Below are 19,353 nucleotides of genomic sequence, written 5' to 3'. Positions count from 1 at the left end.
TTCAAGCAAACGAGTCCGACCTCGGTCCGAATCGGCTCCGAAGGGAGTCCGATCTCGTGTTTCCTCGTATTTCGCGTATTGAGGTCGGAGTCGGAGTGTCTTTTCTGAACTCGGTTTTCTTGCTTGAATGGGTAATTCGTGTTTCGATCGTGTTTTGGGTTAATGTTTATCAAGGAAAAGAGGACCATTGTAGTCACCCCTTAACTCTTGCAAACCACCTGTGGGTGAAAGGTTACAAGCAATTATCTTAGGAAATTATGTACGAACATGTACCTCCCTTAACTACGAATTTGGAGGAAGAAAGGGAAATTACATAAATTATGAGTTTAATCACTCATACTAAGGCAGGATAGTACAAAAACATAAACACCTTTAAATCGTTTTTTTTGTTACTTGTTATTGTTTTTATTGAGAGAAGTGGATCGGATGATGTTTTCCAGTTAGAGGAGAATCATCTGATGATTTTTTTGTATAGTTTTCCCTGAGATCTAATGGGACATATTTTTTGGTTGGTACCGCAAATCCTCGCACACTTTTCGTTTCAAATCAAATACGATCGTGGTGTTATACGCATCAGAAAGTGCTGCGTTGGAAAATAAAAGTGCGTGATTAACCGGTTGAAATTTAAAGAGAAAAATTAATTGCTCATTTGTCTTTTTAGAGTAGTTATGCTAGTTATGCTCCGCCACCATTAATAATAACGGATATCCAAACGGCTGTAACGGAAAGAAAACAAAAAAAAAAACACAAAGTAATAGTGAGTGCTAGGTTAGAATAAGAAGATTTAAAAAGAAAAGAAGCTAAAAATTAATACCACACTAAACTTAAAGCTGCAACAACGAAAAAGAAAACGAAAATGTGTGTTTGTGCTGTCCTTTATTTACGGCCATATTATTCACTAGTTTAAAAAATACATCTGGATGTAAAGAATGTCAAATGTCAAAAATAAATCCAAGTCCATAATATTCACTACTTAAATCCAATCTTAAATCCAATTTTTTAAATCCAATCTCGTTAAATCCAAACAAATTTAAACTGCTCTCTGGAGGTCTGTTTAACTTTATAAATCCAGATGTAAAATTCATTTTCACAGTGTTCAGTTGTTTTGTCAAGTATTTTGTGAAGGAATAATAGAGATAAATGCAAATTATACAAAAATTATTGAATAATCACATAATTTTTTTTGAGTGAATAATATGAACAAAAAATTAAATCCTTGGATTTATAAAATTCAGATTTAAGTGATTGGATTTAAAATTAACTTCAATCCAAACTAAATCCAGAGTGAATAATATGGCCGTTATTGATCATTTTAAATATGCAAAAGGCGTGAAGTTTAGAAATAATTGTGATAAATTTAATTATTTTTTTTGTTATTCTCAATTGTGTTTGTGAGTGATTAGAAAATTTTTCTCCAGTGTCGACGTGGTTCCAAAAATTTGTTTGAAGTGCATTGTTCAGCTACCTCCACAGAGCTCTATAGGGGTAGGGAGAATTTTTGCCAAGTTTTTTTTTCGTTTTGAATGTTTTTTTTTGTGAATAAGGGCCCTGAAAGTATGGTCCATTTTTGCTGGGTAGTTTTCGACATTTTTGGGGAGATTTTTGAAATCGCATTTTAAAATTCATCTTGTTGTATTGTTATATAATTTTGTTTGATTAATTTTGATCTTATTTATTTTTTTGTTTGTTTAAATCTGTTATAAGTACTATATGGATTTGATTAAATTAAGAAAGATTTTGTTCCTCAAATAAACTTCGAAAACGCCATAAAGTGAGTGATTGTGTTTCACTGTTCCGATAAACGGAACATGGATTTTTGAGAAAAGTCTTTCAGGGGTGCCACGGTGGCTGAGTTTCGGTGAAGATGGTATGATCTGAAACCAATCATCCACCATCTTGGGCATAGCCGTAGCTAGGATTTCATTTCGGGGGGGGTTACCTCAGACTGAAAAAAAATTTTTTTTAAGATTCACAAAACTTTTTTATCAACTATAGGCGTGTTTTTTTCTATTACTTAGTTGCTACTCATTTTTGATTTTATTCGCAAAACAATAATAAAAATTACACAAGTAAGTATTTGTTTTTATTGTTTTTCGAATAAAATAAAAAAATGAGTAGCTACTGAGTTGAAGAAAAAACACGCCTTATATGTAACTGCAGTCGATTCTTAATTCCGCTAAAGCAAATGGTCATTAGAACTGTGTCAGAGCGAAAAACTTGTCAATATCCTTTTTAAGTATTTTTTAGGAGAGAAATTCATAGTTAAAAGTTTAAAATAGCTCTGCTTACCGTAGAAGAATTTAAGAATGTACCGAATATAAAATGGCCGAATATTCGGCGGCATCTCTAAATTGGTACAAGGAGTGATAAGATGTTTGATATAAATTGCGAGCGTTAGCGAGCAAGAAAATTTTTTTGAAGAAATAAATTTGAACCATTATTAGGCTTTATACAAAAAATTATTTCGCACAATTTTATATATAAAAACATTGAAAAATGAAATTTTTCTCCTACTAAAATTTTGTAGCAAAAAATTGAAATATTCTATTATATCAATTTAGTTCTAAATTAAATCGGGAATACTTAAAATTAAAAATTTTAAATAATCCAAGTTGTTTGGCATGAGCTAATTTTCTAATTTGAAACAATTTGATAAATAGAAAGCTAAAAATATAACGAAAAATTTTACATAGGTACTCTCTGAAATAAAAGGATAAGATGTCGGAAAGACTTAAATAGATTTAACGGTAATATTTCAAAAAAACGAGATGTGATCGAATATTTTTATCTTCGGATTCGAGTTCAGCAACCCTTTGAAAAAGTATAACTTACCCTCGACATCAAAAACCTTGTAGATAAATACTTATGTTATTTAAAGGGTTCTTAAAAAAACATTTTAAGGTGTTTACATAGTGCTTTAGGAAATGATCAAAGCGGTAAAAACTAGTTTTTTGATAATCCCTTGCCAAACGTTGTAATGGACCACAAAATTGTTGTTTTTCCTTATAAAAACTTCATCGACAGCTTCTTAAACGATACGAAATTGGTAGAGACTTTTAGGGAGATTTTCGGGATCGGGTCAAAATTCTGGCTTCAAAATTCTGCTTTTCAAAATTCTGCTTTTTTAACGAAAATTCTGTTTTTCAAAATTCTGCTTTTCAAAATTCTGCCAGCATGCCAATTCTGTTTTTTTTATAGCTTATGCGCTGACTAAAGAAAAATACACCTCATTAATGTAATCCAACATTGGTACTTTCCCAAATTTTTTTATTTGAGTGTCGCAAATATTTTTCAAATAAAATCTATAACTTATTGGAACCCATCGGTTGTTTGATACAAAATATTCCTTTTAAAAAATTTTGAATTATTTTCGGAAATGTTTAGTATTAAAAACCTGTTCTTAATTTTTTCAAATTTATTTATTTATAAAAAGAAAATTAATATACATTCAAAGAATAACAAATTATGTAGGTACGTTATCAAATAAGCAGATAATTTTTCAAGAAGATGATTTTTAAGAAGTCTGCAAAAAATTAAAGAACGGTTTGGAAAATGTTAAAAAGCGCGCGCTTTTTAACATTTTCCAAACTTTTTTTTAATTTTTTGCAGAATTTTGAAAAACAGAATTATGAAAAGCAGAATTTTGAAAAACAGAATTTTGAAAAGCAGAATTTTGAAAGCAGAATTTTGTAAAGCAGAATTTTGAAAGCAGGATTTTAACTCCGGCAGAATTTTGACCCCAACCCGAGATTTTCAGATAGGTAATTAAATTACTAAAATACAAAAACAAACCATTTAGTACTGCAAATATTAGACTTATAGGCATTTTTTTATGCTATATCTTTTGATTTTCTGAAAAAAAAAATTTCGGGGGGGGTTAAACCCCCAAAACCCCCCCTTAAATACGGCTATGATCTTGGGGGAATCCAAACATGGCCGCGGATTTCCATGGTTGGGAGGGAATAGGCCACACTGCACCAACATCCGCAGTGCCCTTGAGATGATGATAGTCCGTCTGCTGTCACATCTTTCAAAAACGGTTTTTTTTTCGATTTTTGTTCTCGGCCTGATCTATGTTTTTGTTTGCAGGTGAGGTTAAGTTTCGGGGGCAAGATCCCCCCCATCCGGCGAGCTTATGCCGTGCATCGCAAGCAGGCCACGTCCTCCGGAACTTAACATTCCTTCCCTTCCTTTCCAAAAACTTCCTTTTCTAATTTCCTACCCTATCCTATTTCCTACCTTACCGACCTACCTGAACCTCCTCCGCTCCTCTTGCCTCGCAACACAAATTTTAATTCAAAAGATAAATGTCAAATTTGAGTCCTTGACTCAAGAGGCATCGTGTAATAGTACGCGCCTCACACACACCTGACAAACAATTTTGGTTCTATATAGCTTTACAGATGCAATTGTTGCTTCTTTAAAGCATTATAGAAGCAAAATTGTTAGTAGGGCAGCCACACAAAAAAATATAAAAGTTCTGACCTGGGATTGCGACTAAGTTTTTCATATAGTTTTTGGTTCGCTGAAACCGAATCCGAAGTCCGTTTTGCTCCATCACGTCAGGTTTTCGAGATAACCTCATAAAATGTCACGAAAACAAAAAAAATTTTCTCTGATCTGGATGTGCGAATATGTTAATCATATAGTTTTTGGATCACTGAATCCAGATTCGAAGTCAATTTCACCCTATCACGTCAGGTTTCTGGGATATCCTCAAAAAAATGTCAAAACCAAAAAAACAAAAGTTTTTATCTGGGGTTGCGACTAAATTTTTCATATAGTTTTTGGGTCGCTGAAACCGAATCTGAAGTCTATTTTTGGGTATCACGTCAGGTTTTTGAAATATCCTCAAAAAATGTCTAAACTCAAAAACAAGTTCTTATCTGACATTTTTTGAGGATATCTCAAAAACCTGACGTGATACGGAAAAATAGAGTTCGAATTCGGTTTTAGCAACCCAAAAACTATATGAAAAACCTAGACGCAACCCCAGATAAGAAATTTAGTTTTTTTGGTTTTGACATTTTTTTGAGGATATCTCAGAAACCTGACGTGATAGGGCAAAATTGACTTCGAATCTGGATTCAGCGATCCAAAAACTATATGATTAACATATTCGCACATCCAGATCAGAGAAAATTTTTTTTTGTTTTCGTGACATTTTTTGAGGTTATCTCGAAAACCTGACGTGATGGGTCAAAACGGACTCCGGATTCGGTTTCAGCGACCCAAAAACTGAAAAACTATATGAAAAACTTAGTCGCAACCCCAGGTCACAACTTTTATTTTTTTTTTGTGTGGGTGTGTTATCAAAAGAAAATTCGCAAAAAAGAGTCAAGCCTCTTGAGGCTTCATGTAATAGCTGACTTTGACAATTCCTTTAACATTTTACCAAGTTTTCACTTTTAGACGTTTACATTTTTGAATAAAAGTCACTAATATTTTATCGCCGCATGGCAAAGCGTTTTTCTTATGAGGTTCAGGGAAAACTAACAAAAACGTCTTTTTTCTTCCTTATACCTTCCAGCAGAAAGCTTATTTTTTGGTTTAAAAACAATTTTTGTAGTTTTTCCAAAAAAAAAAAAATAGCGCTAGAAAGAAACAAAAATTTTTTACTTTTGTAAATTTCCCACTTTTTCAGTTTTTAGGCCATTGTTTTTACCACTTTTTCACTTTTTAGGTCATTGTAGTTAAGCTTTAAGGCTTTAAAAGTATAACTACAACGGCAACTTTTTGCGAAAAGTCAAAAAGTGATAGATTTCAAACTCATTTTATGACAGTTTTTACGACGACAAAATAAAAAATAATGATGCAAAAAGCTTATTTTTTGGTTTCCAAAAAAATTTTTGGTAGTTTTTTCCAAAAATTTTTACAAAAAAAAATATTGCTAGAAAGAAATAAAAAAAATTTAATTTTGTAAATTTCCCACTTTTTCACTTTTTAGGTCATTGTAGTTATGGCTTTTAAATGAAAAAAACGTTGTTGCGCGACGTTGTTGTGAACGCACCTTTAATAAATGTGAACCTATCTTTAATCATTAATAAGTATCTGAACGCATTCCTTTGTATATCAATTCAATGCATCGTGCATTCATTGTATATAAATTTTCATAGTACTCTCACGAACCCAGAATTTACTAGCGCCATCCCAATGTCTGGAAACGAATCATTTTTTCTAGCAGCTTTGTTGAAATCTGCACAGAAAGAAGAAGCCAAGTTGGAACGAGAAGCAAAAACGGGGAAGGAGAAGGAATCGACAAAGAAAGAGAAAATATAGAATAAGAAAATACAGAATAATAAAATGACAGTAGTAGTAGGTGGAAGAAAATAAAGATAGTAAACTGTTTCTTACTAGGTAGTTGCTGCTAAGGTTTTTTTTTATAAGAAGTAGAAGGAAGAAGATAAAGAGAAAATACTGTCTCTTGCTAGCAGGTAATGTGTGTTTATGAATATTTTTTTGTCGTGTGGTCTTTGTATATGAATTTTCATGTTCATGAGATTTATGGTGTGTTGTGTGTATTTTCATTTGTGATCTTGTTGCTTGCTTGTGTAGGTATGTAGGATTTTTTTGTTTTGATGTTTTGATTTTCAGGATTTGGTAATTGATTTAAATTCTGATCGTAAGCTTTAATTTGTTGATGATTTTGTTTGTTTTTATAGGTAGGTATGCTAAGCAAAAAGGATGTAGAGTAATGGCACTAAAGTACGGGAAAGTTACATAGATTTTATTAAATGGGGTCTGGGAAAAATTAGTAAATGCATTTTGACTTCAGGACTCGAAAAAGTATCGAAAAAGTGTCTATAAAAATTTTACTTTTTCTCATAACTCGTGTGTTTTTGAATCTACAGAAACAAAATGTTCGGCAAACTTGAAGATAATTTAATTTGCTACAATATACCTACCTAGTTAAATAACTTTTTTTGATTATTTCTTTGGTTTAAGAGTTAGGGTGTTTTTTTTTAAACACGTCGAAGGGTGATTTTTTATTTTAGTCATAAATCCATTGTATATTAATTATGAACATTCATATACAATGTTATCTCTTTTATTTGAGCTTTTTTTGACAATTTGTTCGAAGTAAAAGTAGTAAATCTATTTATTACCTTCATTTTTTACACTACCGGTTTTTCGGTTAGACAGACCGTTTTCCATCTGTAGGCTTGCTTTTCAAGTTATAGACAAAAAATCAAAAAGTAACAGAAAAAGTCGAAAATACTGATCGGCAATTGGTGTCCGAAAAATTTTTATTTTTTTGTAAACTAGTGTAATTTTTGACAATGAGGCATATTTTCTTCATTTTCAAGTTTGCCAGAAAACTCATAGATTTTATGATACTTAGGAAAACCCAGGAAAAAAACAGGCTTAAACTTAAGCATAAAATAAAAAAAAATGGATGTCTGTAAAGCCGGTTTACGAACGATGATTTTACGTGATAACATCGTAAGAAAACAGGCTGTGTGCTTTTGTTTAAAATGAGTCAATTGAAGCGTTTATTTATTTCAAACAATCATAATTTACAAGAAAAAATTAAAAAAATTACCTTTTTTTCTTTTCCCATTATATTAATTTTTTATTTGACAGCATATAATAAATTGTATACTATCTGAAAGCTTATCAATTCCATAGTACTATTACCACTCAAGATTTTGTGTTCCTTGTCTGAACCACCGGTAGCGCTCTAGTCGCGCTGTATTTTCTTGCAGTTTTTTGTCAAATGCTGTGTGCAGAATAAGGGAGGAGTAAAAAAAAATCTGTATTTTATTCTCTTTTGTTTTGTTCCCATTATTTTGTAGAGGGGTATTTTTTTCATAAATTTTCTTGCTTCTTGGGAATGAGAAAACTGTAAAAATATTAAATAGGGAGCAAAAAATGTATTCATGTGTTTTCTTTTCGTTTTTATTTGTATGTATTGTATATGAATTCATACACAATGATCTTGATGCAGGTTGTTTTGATTTTTCTGTTTTGAAACTTTTTTTGATCTTCTTAAATTTTTAAAGAAGTAAAGGATTGCAATATTTCATATCAATTTCGGAATTGATATACAATAATTGCAATTTTTATTCATGTTTGGCATTATTGTATTCAAATTTCATTTTTGGAATTATTTTCAATTCTTTTGGTTAGGTATTTTGATTTTTGTGTTTTGAATCTTTTTTAGCTTTTCTTAAATTATTAAGGAAGTAAAGGATTAAGGTGATTTGGGTTTAGCCGAGGATAAATTTTAAACTGAGGTTCGGTGGTTGGGCGTTGGAAAACTATCTCCATATGTATTTTGTGGACATTTTGCACTTTTTAAATTTAAGATTGTGAAGCTTGTGGTGCATGTACCGTTATGTGTGATATATCAAATGAAAGGTTATATTATCTTTATGCAAAATAAAGTTAAATCAAATTTTAAATGCTCTGGTAAAAAGATATTTTTGACTAAGTAAATAACATTGTATTTGAATTTTCATAATTGATATATACCTAGGTAGGGCAGAAGGGGAGGATTTGCCAGGATTTAGGAAAATTGACTTAAAGCAAAGTTTTTACGTTTTTTTTTTATATTATTGACTTTATTATCTTCACTTATATGTATATATATCCTATAAATTTCATTTATATTTAAAGAAGATTGAAAAAGGTAAGGAATTGAGGGCGAACAAATTAGTTTTTCTAGTTAGGTATTCGGTGAAAAATTATTTTAAAAATTCATTGTTTTGCACACGTAGGTACGTAAATCAATCTCACAAAAAAGTCCTGTAATTTTGAAATTATTTTTGCAATTTTTCAACAAGTCCTAAAAAAAAATATCTCCAAAAAAAGGTGATTTTCCAAAATTTATATTTCGAAAAAAGAACCTTAGAAAAATATCCCTATTAGACGGCTTATTTGGTTGTTTAATATAGTTCCATTGGCATAAGAGCCAAAATATTATTTAGTGCCTAAAAAGTTGTCCCTTTGGTTGAATTTCATTTTTCTTGAAGAAAACGTAGGTACAAATTAGTAGAAAAACTTAACATTATTTACATTTCCAAGTTTGAAACCCAAATTAGAATTGAATTATTTACAAATCACGGTAACATTGTGGTTTATCTTGGTAAGTTTTAAAGCTGATTTTTTGTAATAAACTATGATTTGTATTAGAAATTGGAATTGATATAGAGTCGTTCGTGGTAAGTGTGCGTAGCCGGTAAGTGTGCGCATTGCTATTTTCTCGAAACTAGTGTAAAAATTTAAATGCATTTACTAATTTTTCCCAGACCCCATTTAATAAAATCTATGTAACTTTCCCGTACTTTAGTGCCATTACTCTACATCCTTTTTGCTTAGCATACCTACCTATAAAAACAAACAAAATCATCAACAAATTAAAGCTTACGATCAGAATTTAAATCAATTACCAAATCCTGAAAATCAAAACATCAAAACAAAAAAATCCTACATACCTACACAAGCAAGCAACAAGATCACAAATGAAAATACACACAACACACCCAAAATCTCATGAACATGAAAATTCATATACAAAGACCACACGACAAAAAAATATTCATAAACACACATCATGGGATAAAAAGACAAGGTATGATCATTAGAGCCGCCATCTTACAAAATGGGGTAATAGTGTTTTGACGTTTGGCATTTGGCAAAGTCAAAAGCAACAACAATTTCCAAGACAAATTTGTTTACAACAACAATTTCAATGGGCTGGGCTGTCAAAACCTTAAGTAGCCATCTTTTTTTCTTTCATTTGACAGTTCTCGATACTGAGTTTTTTCTAATGATCATACCTTCTCTTCTTATACCATGAACACACATTACCTGCTAGCAAGAGACAGTATTTTCTCTTTATCTTCTTCCTTCTACTTCTTATAAAAAAAACCTTAGCAGCAACTACCTAGTAAGAAACAGTTTACTATCTTTATTTTCTTCCACCTACTACTACTGTCATTTTATTATTCTGTATTTTCTTATTCTCTATTTTCTCTTTCTTTGTCGATTCCTTCTCCTTCCCCGTTTTTGCTTCTCGTTCCAACTTGGCTTCTTCTTTCTGTGCAGATTTCAACAAAGCTGCTAGAAAAAATGATTCGTTTCCAGACATTGGGATGGCGCTAGTAAATTCTGGGTTCGTGAGAGTACTATGAAAATTTATATACAATGTACAAAGTTACGTTTTCTCTGAGCCAAGAGAGAACCTCCTTAATCGCCAGAATTTCTGCTTGGAACACGCTACATTGGTCTGGTAAGCGGAAGAAGTGACTGAGATTCAGTTTTTCCGAAAATATGCCACTTCCTACACCTTCGTTTGTTTTTGAACCATCAGTATAGAAGTGTAAAGAGTCATTATCCAGAGTACTAAGGTTCTCCCATTCAGTTCTGGAGGGAATGGAGTTCTGGAAATTATTATCGAACACCAGTTGAGGTGTGGTATAGTCTAGACGATCCGGAAGGAATCCGAAGTTGTTTAGAATGTTTGTGTGGCCAATATGATTACTGGTCCACTGAGAGGTTGCTTTTAGACGAGTAGCTGAGCTAGCTGCTACTTGTTTGCTGAAGATGTCTAGGGGTGTGAGATTTAGAAGTATGTCTAGGGCGTCAGAAGGGGTTGACCTCAGCGCACCGCTTATGCACATACTTGCTGACCTTTGGACTTTGATAAGCTTGTTTAAGTTTATCGTTTTGTCCAGTGCGGTCCACCAAACTACCATCCCATATGTAAGTATTGGTCTTATGACCGATGTGTACAGCCAGTGTGCAATGTTAGGAGAAAATCCCCATTTGCCACCAATGGCTTTTTTGCATGAAAAGAGTGCCACATTGGCTTTTTTAACTCTTTCTTCAATATTGAGCTTCCAGGTCAGTTTTTTATCAAAAATGAGTCCTAGATATTTAGCTTGATCGGATAGAGTAAGTGTTACCTCTTTAATTGTAGGGAGTTTGAAGTCTGGAATCTTGTATTTCCTCGTGAAGAGGACAAGTTCCGTTTTGTGGGGATTAATATCCAATCCACATCCTCTAGCCCAGTGAATTAGCTTGTTTAAAGCTGTTTGTAGAAGTTCTGCAAGTGTCTGTGGGTATTTGCCCGATACGGCAATTGCCACATCATCCGCGTAGGCGATAACCTTAAAACCTTCTCCCTCTAGGTCTAGCAGCAGTTCGTTGACTACTAATTTCCATAGGAGAGGCGATAAGACCCCTCCTTGAGGGGTCCCTCTGTTGGCTGCTCTACGGGTTTTGAAGTTTCCCAACTCTGAACTGATAATCCTGCTACTAAGCATGATTTCTATCATGTTCTTAAGCGGGTCTTCTATTTTGAGATTGTCAAGAGCATTCATGATTGCTGAGTTCCTGACATTATTGAAAGCACCCTCTATGTCTAAAAAGGCGACAAGAGTGTACTCTTTGTAGTGTAGAGAGTATTCAATGGTGTTTACCAGAGAATGGAGAGCAGTTTCCACCGATTTCCCTTTAGTGTAGGCATGTTGTGCCTTAGAGATCAGACATGGTTCAATTTCCTGTCTTAGATGGATTTCTATCATTCTTTCTAGAGTTTTAAGCAGAAAGGATGATAGACTAATAGGTCTTAAATCTTTTGGAGTGACATGAGAGCATTTTCCCGCCTTTGGTATGAAAACCACCTTTGCTTCTCTCCAGGCCTTTGGAATATACGAGAAGCTTATGCAGCTTATCATTATAATTTCCAACTTTCGTAGTATGATATCTGAGACGTAATTCAGCGGGTATGATACCATCTGGCCCAGGTGATTTGTATGGATGGAAGCTATTTATTGCCCATATTAGTCTATCCTTGGAAATAAGATCTTTGCTAATTTGATAAAATTGGTTGGGTCGGTGACCAATGTCACTTATTGAGTTCGAGCTACCAGGGAAATGAGTGTCTAGTAGTTTTTACACTTTTGTGGCGTCAAAGAACACAAAACCTTCAAAAGTGCAAAAATAAGTACTAAAAGGGTACTCTCATTGGAGTGAAAGAAAACGACGAATCGCCAAAAATTATTATCATTGTCATCTCTATAATGTCAACTTCGAAAATTTGTAAACTCTGTAATGTGAATCTATTTTGTAAAATCTAGCGTGTTTTTCTAGTTCGGGCACGCAATTGATTTTACAGGGCTGGATAATGGATATTAGTTGTTTGTCTAGACATATCTTAAGAAATATTGAATGCAGCTGCTTTAATGAAGAATTGTACCGATTTTAATGACTTTTTGTTGATGTTTTGAATTGCATACCTACTTTTATTTTACTTATTTATTTTTTCTGCTATTTTTTTCAATAAATGCTTAAAGTGAACTTCAAAACATTATTTTGGGTTATATTTATTGGTAATAAAGATTGTTTTGATCAGTTTAATGAGAATTGGAAAACGTTCCAGTAATGTGAAACCCCCTAAAATCCGAAAACGCCTTGTTTTAATTATTTCACATTATCGAGGTAGGTACTACTGTATTATGTCGTACGATTGAGCAAAAAAAAAAAGGCAAATTCCACAACATCCTATCCTTGGTAATAATAATGACTCGGAACAAAAGATGCACTAATTTAAATGTCAAATTCCGCCGTTTTGTCCACTTTTTTAAAAATCGGAGCCTTTACAGTTTGATACGTGCTTGAAATACGTAAAGGTAATGCTTAAGTTACCTACATTGAAAGAGTTTTTCAAAATACTTTTTCCATTCAGAAATTCACACTGCTAACACAAATGGCAGCATCGAAGCATAATACCACCCATATTACTGAATTTGACCATCATGAGATTCATCATAACAAACCTATTAAAAGACCGATTACCTCCCTCTTTTATATTTTACCGTTACAGATTATTTCTTATCAGATCGAGAAATGTTCATTTCGTAAAAATACTTATTCCGACTGTTGTATAATAGAACATGTTTTAAGTCTGGAGCTCGGTTGCAAAAGTCAATACGACTGTACTTTTTTCGATACACTTAGATTTGTTTAAGTACACAAATGAACTTTTCTTTTACTAAATTTTGTCCGTTCGCTTAATCAATGTACCTAATAGATATTCGCAAAAACTTTTGTATTCGATTCTTCTAAGACTGGCGACTTAGCCTCTTTCGAGGCCAAGCCCTCGCCGGCAGTCGCGACACCTGCCGACACTTGAACGTATATCCCCGTTCGATTTTTTATATCTTCGTTAGCTTTTTCCATGTTTTTGTTTTTCAAGTTTTCTAACATTGAGGTTATTTTTGAGTTATGTTTGTGGTGAGATCCTGCAACTGGATTGCTGGAGGATCCCACGATAAGCACCCCCACCACGACAAGGTCAACTCATAGGGGGTGTAAGATTTGGTTAAAACTGCAATATTAATCAGCCATACTCTTGAATTGTACAGAACATTCAACGGTAAATTTACATTCTTTAATTAATTTTCTTCGAAGAAAACAAATTTATTTTCGAATTAATGATAATTTGACCAATTATTTGAACTATTAATGTTTATGTTCAATCGGGCTTTTTTGGTCACTTCCTTCTATATGCAAATAAAAATCTTTATTTCATACTTTTTCCCTACGTTTCGTCGTAATTTCTCGACTTCTTCAGGGGTATTTTATTAAATCTGTTAAATATTATATTGAAAACTTTTTACACTATTACAAAAATTGTTTAAACTTACATGAAATTTCTACGATTTTTTGCTCCCTGAAAATAAATTCCGAGGGAGATTCAGGATCGCACAAAAAATTCCGAAGGAAAAAAATATTCCGAGGGAAACAAAATTCCCCTCGAGATTCACGATAGGGCCCATTATCCAAGTCTGCAGAGAGGCCAGTTTTTATTATATGTTGTGATAACCCTGTAGATTCTCTTTTGTTCCGAATATTCGCTTTTTGTTCGATTAGTCTCGTCTCCAATGATCTCTTTGTTGTCCCAATGTAGATCAGATTGCACGACTCCCCCTTCTTGCCACTGCACCCAATTTTATAAATTATGTCATGTTGTTGTTCTTTTTCTATTTTGGGTTTTGTGTTGGTGAATAATTATTGTTTTATTGTTGTGTTTGATTTGTGAGCGAATGCCACATTCTCTTTATTTATTATTTTATTTAAATTTCTCTTATCCGTTAAGTTTGGAATAGGAATAGAAAAACAACAGCATCTGGTAGAATGATAAATTTCCTCTCGACTCAACCCTTACAACAAAAAATCAACACGGCGAACAATTTTATAAATAAAATAATACAAATAAGCGATAAAGAATTTAAAGACGAAAATATAAAAACAATACTACACATGAACAATTTTCCAAACTACTTAATAAATAATCTAATTAACAAAAACATCAATAAAACTAATCAAAACAAAAATTCTCAACAAAATCCAGACGTTGCACATAGGGGTATTTAGTCAATTTAGGCGGACAAAACACGAAATTTTAAACTGATCCAAACGTAAAAAATCAACATCCTACTAAAAGAAGATAACTTGCTTAGCGTTTTCTTATAGTTTAAAAATTGATTATCACTTCAAGTGACTAACAGCAGCGGTCTTAAGTTCAAAGTTTTCAGCCCAAAGATAAAATTAATTTTTTTTTGTAATTTAGCGACTGTGCTTAAGTAAGTACTTTTTTTTTTAAGTGGATTTAGAAAGAAGTTTTTACGGAATATTGATAAGGAGATACGAAACTGTCTACTAGATGTTGTAGCTAAATGTTGTAATACTTAATAAATAAAAAAGTGATATGTTGAATCTTAATATAAATTAATCGTAAAAAACGTAAATTTCTGTGTTGGTAAGGAGATAAGTTATACAATTTCACATTATTGTGTGATAAATAATGTTTTCTAAAGGTTAAACTCTTATCTAATTGAATCTGTAAAAAATAAGTGCAACTAAGTGCAACTTCGACGCATTTGCCCTTCTTAAAGGTTTAGGTTTTGAAAAATGGTTACCTTGTATTCAGCATCCATATTTTAAGTTTTTTTTAAAGATTCAACTTCTTGAATTACAGAATTACCTGAATCCTTATGATTTTTCCTAAATTTTAAGACCTTTATCTTGGCGATACCATTAATAGAACTGCATTTATAAGCGTTTTAACAAACCATAGGGATGCATTCTTGACACTTTTTTGTTTGATCAAAAAGTGGTTTAGGAAGAAAAATGTTTTCATCGAAATCAACACTTAAAACACTTTATTCCAGTACTAAATACAAGCTTTTACCTTGTTGATGAAGATAAACCGGAAAAATAATTTTGTCCGCGTAAAATTAGTAAATACCCCTATGTGCGTTGGTAACACTATGCGATACTATGGTATTTCATATACCTATTCCAAACTTAACGGAGAAGAGAAATTTAAATAAAATAATAAATAAAGAGAATGTGACATTCGCTCACAAATCAAACACAACAATAAAACAATAATTATTCACCAACACAAAAACCAAAATAGAAAAAGAGGGGGAGTCGTGCAAACTGATCTACATTGGGACAACGAAGAGATCATTGGAGACGAGACTAATCGAACACAAAGCGGATATTCGGAACAAAAGAGAATCTACTGGGTTATCACAACATATAATACAAACTAGCCTTCTGTAGTCCACTGATTTGATATTCGGTCTCTCAGGCTGTGGTCTTGAGTTAATAAAACAAAATAGGAGCAAAACTCCTATTCACGTTTATTTTGACCCAAAAAATACTTACATCGGTATATAAAAAACAACAAAAAACGATGTGGTAAGTTTATTTTAAATTTATTTTATTTTTAAGTACATATTTAATTTGTATACCATTTTTTTCTTATCTTGTATTATAACCAATTCCTTTAATTTTTGTTTTGCTAAAGCTGCTTATATAAATTTCAAAAAGGATATATTTTATGATTTATTTTGCCTATTTGTTTTCTTCCACCACTATTGACTTATTGACTGTATAGCTATCGTTTTATGAAATAGTAATATATATATTCTACACATTGAAATACAAAAAATAATAACATTCTTACCTTTTAAGATGCGCATGCGCAAAGTGAAGTGTATTTTTAATTATCTTTTTTTTTTTCCTTTGTCGTATACAAGTTTTTTGTTTGTTTATATTATTAAAAGATTTATTGATTTGTTTAAATGATACCAACTGATTTAACTTAAGAATTTAATCTACATATACTTTAATGCTAGTAAATTTTTATTTTCTAAAGCATATTGCATCAAATTGTTAAATGTTCGTATATATTTTATTTAATAGGTATACATTTTGTAAGTATACTTTGTTCTTTTTAGTTAATTTATAGCCTTGTTTTATTAGTAACCTAGTACTCAACTCAATAAATGTTTAAAACTAAACACAGCAACATACGATTTTATTTATTTAAAGGAATTGTTTGTTGTTGAAGAGTAAAAAAATTATAAGTTTAGCAAAAACTTAACTCTACAAACCAAAGCAAACAAATGATTTTATTCATCGTTTGCTGTTGCTTACAGTGCATAATCTTAATAACCTAAGTCCTCAGTTCCTAATAAAACAGGGCTTGTGTGTAATAACATCTGGTTTTGTTCAGATTTTTTTTCTTTTGGAATCGATTGCAGATAATTTTGAGATGAGGTGTGCAATATAATTTAAATAAAATGTTTTCTTTTATTTTGTGTTTCATCATTAGGGTTATTTTATTCGTAAAACTGATAAGATATAGAATTATCTAAACATTTTTTTGGATGATCTTTTTGATTAAACTTTTTCTTTTAAATACTGGCAAGATTTTCAGTTAATCTATTAAAATAGGTATAATTTTTTAACAAATAAAACAATTTTATAAGTTTTTTTCAACTTCTTTTCGTATACGTTGTTTGTAGTATTTCCTTTTCTCAAGATATTTCATTTATTTAAATAATAAACTTAATAAAAATATTATTATACCAGTTTGTTTTTTGTTGTTATAATTTTTTGTATACATACATTTCTCCAAATCGTTATACTTTGTTTCATAGTTGTTTGAGTATACTAAATTTAAGTTTATGTTATTTTATGATAATTATACATATAATACGTATATGGAGTAAATAACTGCTTAGGATTAATTTTGTATTTATTCTCTTTTAGTATATTTTCAAAAGTGCCTTAAAATTTAATTACGTATCTGCTGCGTTTTTCACTTAGCCTAAGATTAAGAATAAAAGTAAAAAAATAAACAATAAAATGTCACAAAAGGAAAAAAATCTGAACATAAACAAAGACACATAAAACGAAACTTAAAATTTAAATTGCGAAACTACACCAAGTTTGATATACATACATAAAAAATATGAAGTAGAATAGTCAAAATAATAAAATTTGAATTGCCATATGGCTTTTTTTAGTATTTCCCATCAAAGTACCGTCCTCAAGGGCTTAAATCCTGGTGCATTGTTGGGTCGTAACCCATGCTTCCGTCATAGGGCTGCTGCTGATCATAGCCCCCAGACCCAAGCGAATAGCCCATAGAATCTTGTGGTGGGGCAGGTGACATCATTGGCGTCGTGGTTCCACTAGGTGGACCGGCCATGGAGTAGGGAGAAGCACCAGCTGCTTTCTTAGCTGCATAGAGATTTGCCTCTTCTTGAGCTTTGCCGATGTTTTTCTTGTAGCGAATGCGTTTGTTGCCGAACCAATTAGAAACTTGTGAGACCTTAAGATTGGATTCAAATTAGTTCTTTACTTTTACTGCGAGAAAATTAACACTCACCGTAATGCCACATTTCCGGGCTAACTCTTCTTTTGCCTCTTCAGATGGATACGGATTACTTAGGTGGCTGTAGAAATACTCATTTAGAATTTCAGATGCCTGTTTGCTAAAGTTGCGACGTTTGCGTCTGGCATCTAGGAACCGTGAACGCAAAATCATAACAGCCTCGCACGTGGACTGTTTAAGTTGCATTTGAATGGAGCTGAACTTCTTGTGTATGATTTGGACCATACGTTCAATCTCTTTTGGAGTAATTGGTCTGCGAAAATTATTATACAAACAATAAAATTAAAACTGGTCGATGTTATACGTAATTAATATTAGTCTACCTTGTGCGACTTTGTTCCCGTAAAAGGTTCATCACATGAGTAGTAAATTCATTGCAAGCCTGTTCGTATTTCTCCAATTCTTGGTGGTAGATCTGGCGAATTTGTGCAAGTTTGGCACGATAGTCTGAGTGTTCAATTGCATTGTCTGCTCCGTCAATCGAAAGTGAAGAGCCTACTTTGAAAAAAAAAAAAACAAAAATAAATTTTATTCGTTTAAGATTATGTATATCAAAAGCTCAATTACTACCTTGACTTGCTGCTGCAGCAGATGCTGCGGCAGCTCCACCACCGCCTTTTTCAGGACCAGCAACTCCTTCAGCAATCAACATATTATCCAAACGCATTAATTGTGGATCTGGAGGCTCTTCCTCTTGGGTATTACGAATAGAAAGGACTGCAATTTAAAGAAATTCAATATTTGAATTTTGAAAGATGGGTCTTTAAAGTAAGATTATTTCGGAATTCTGAAATGTTTTTTTAGAATAATAATTAAAAATAATATGATAAAACTTGTATTAAAATTCTCAATGACAAATTGAAATAAGATATTCTTATAACACTCACTTTCCAAACTAGTTTAGAAAGTAGCGAGTTAACACTTCCATTTGTCAGTCTCTTGAGGTCAAATGGAATAGACGTGCTTTTATAACATCGGTACTTTGGTATAGCCATAAATTATCCGCCATAATAGACCTTAGTAAAACATCCATCGAACTCATATTAGTGTGCAACATACTTGTTATTTTGCTTCTCATTTATGCATTTTTTGTGTTATTTATTTTTTTTTAATTTGGTGTTCAGAGTGAAGTGAAATGTAGTGCTATTTTTGTTTTTTCTTTTTTTATATCACTAATTCTAAAACTGATAAAAACACATGGCTGCATCTAATCTCTTAAATTTTAGCATATGAACTGTTAAATAAATTTTGCTGTGCTGAATTACGATAAATTTGCTATATACACTAAAGAGAAATAAAACATAAAAAGAGAAACCAATTGAAAGGATATTGAGTAAAATCGAATCTGCAATTGGGTCTGTTGTGCCCTCTTCGCGACTATCGGAATGACAAGACCAGTTGAGTCTTAATTAAAACGTGAACGAGTAGAGTTCTTTTAAATTTATGTCGTTTTCTTTCACTCTATTAAGGAGTACTCTAAATTTTTACTCCTTTTTCTGGAGTGAAAGAACATAATGAGAGTAATTTATAATCTTTGAACAACAACAACATCTTGAAGGCGCTACCACCAAGTGTTTTATGGCTAGAGTTACAGTACTGTTTCACGGACGCCAATCCGATCATCAGACTCCTTATTCCATTTTGTA

General features: G+C 32.1%; 1 protein-coding gene across 2 annotated transcripts in view; it reads right to left on the bottom strand.

Annotated features, from left to right (window-relative positions):
- Positions 1-15,721: 15,721 nt before the first annotated feature.
- LOC129919551 (homeobox protein extradenticle) overlaps positions 15,722-19,353 on the bottom strand; it is an 80,915-nt gene continuing 77,283 nt past the window's right edge. Inside the window, exons 3-6 of one of the 2 annotated variants that reach the window (XM_056000469.1) lie at positions 18,278-18,424; positions 18,031-18,202; positions 17,702-17,960; positions 15,722-17,644 (exon numbers count right to left, since the gene is read on the bottom strand). In XM_056000469.1, coding sequence (XP_055856444.1) covers positions 17,360-17,644; positions 17,702-17,960; positions 18,031-18,202; positions 18,278-18,424 — 863 coding nt within the window. In that variant the 3' untranslated portion in view covers positions 15,722-17,359. Of the gene's footprint in view, positions 17,645-17,701; positions 17,961-18,030; positions 18,206-18,277; positions 18,425-19,353 lie in introns of both variants that reach the window. The other variant, XM_056000468.1, reaches the window with a different exon arrangement.

This window comes from Episyrphus balteatus, chromosome 4 (assembly GCF_945859705.1).
Source record: "Episyrphus balteatus chromosome 4, idEpiBalt1.1, whole genome shotgun sequence".
NCBI lineage: Eukaryota > Metazoa > Arthropoda > Insecta > Diptera > Syrphidae > Episyrphus > Episyrphus balteatus.
This window is presented reverse-complemented; position numbering and strand designations above follow the sequence as displayed.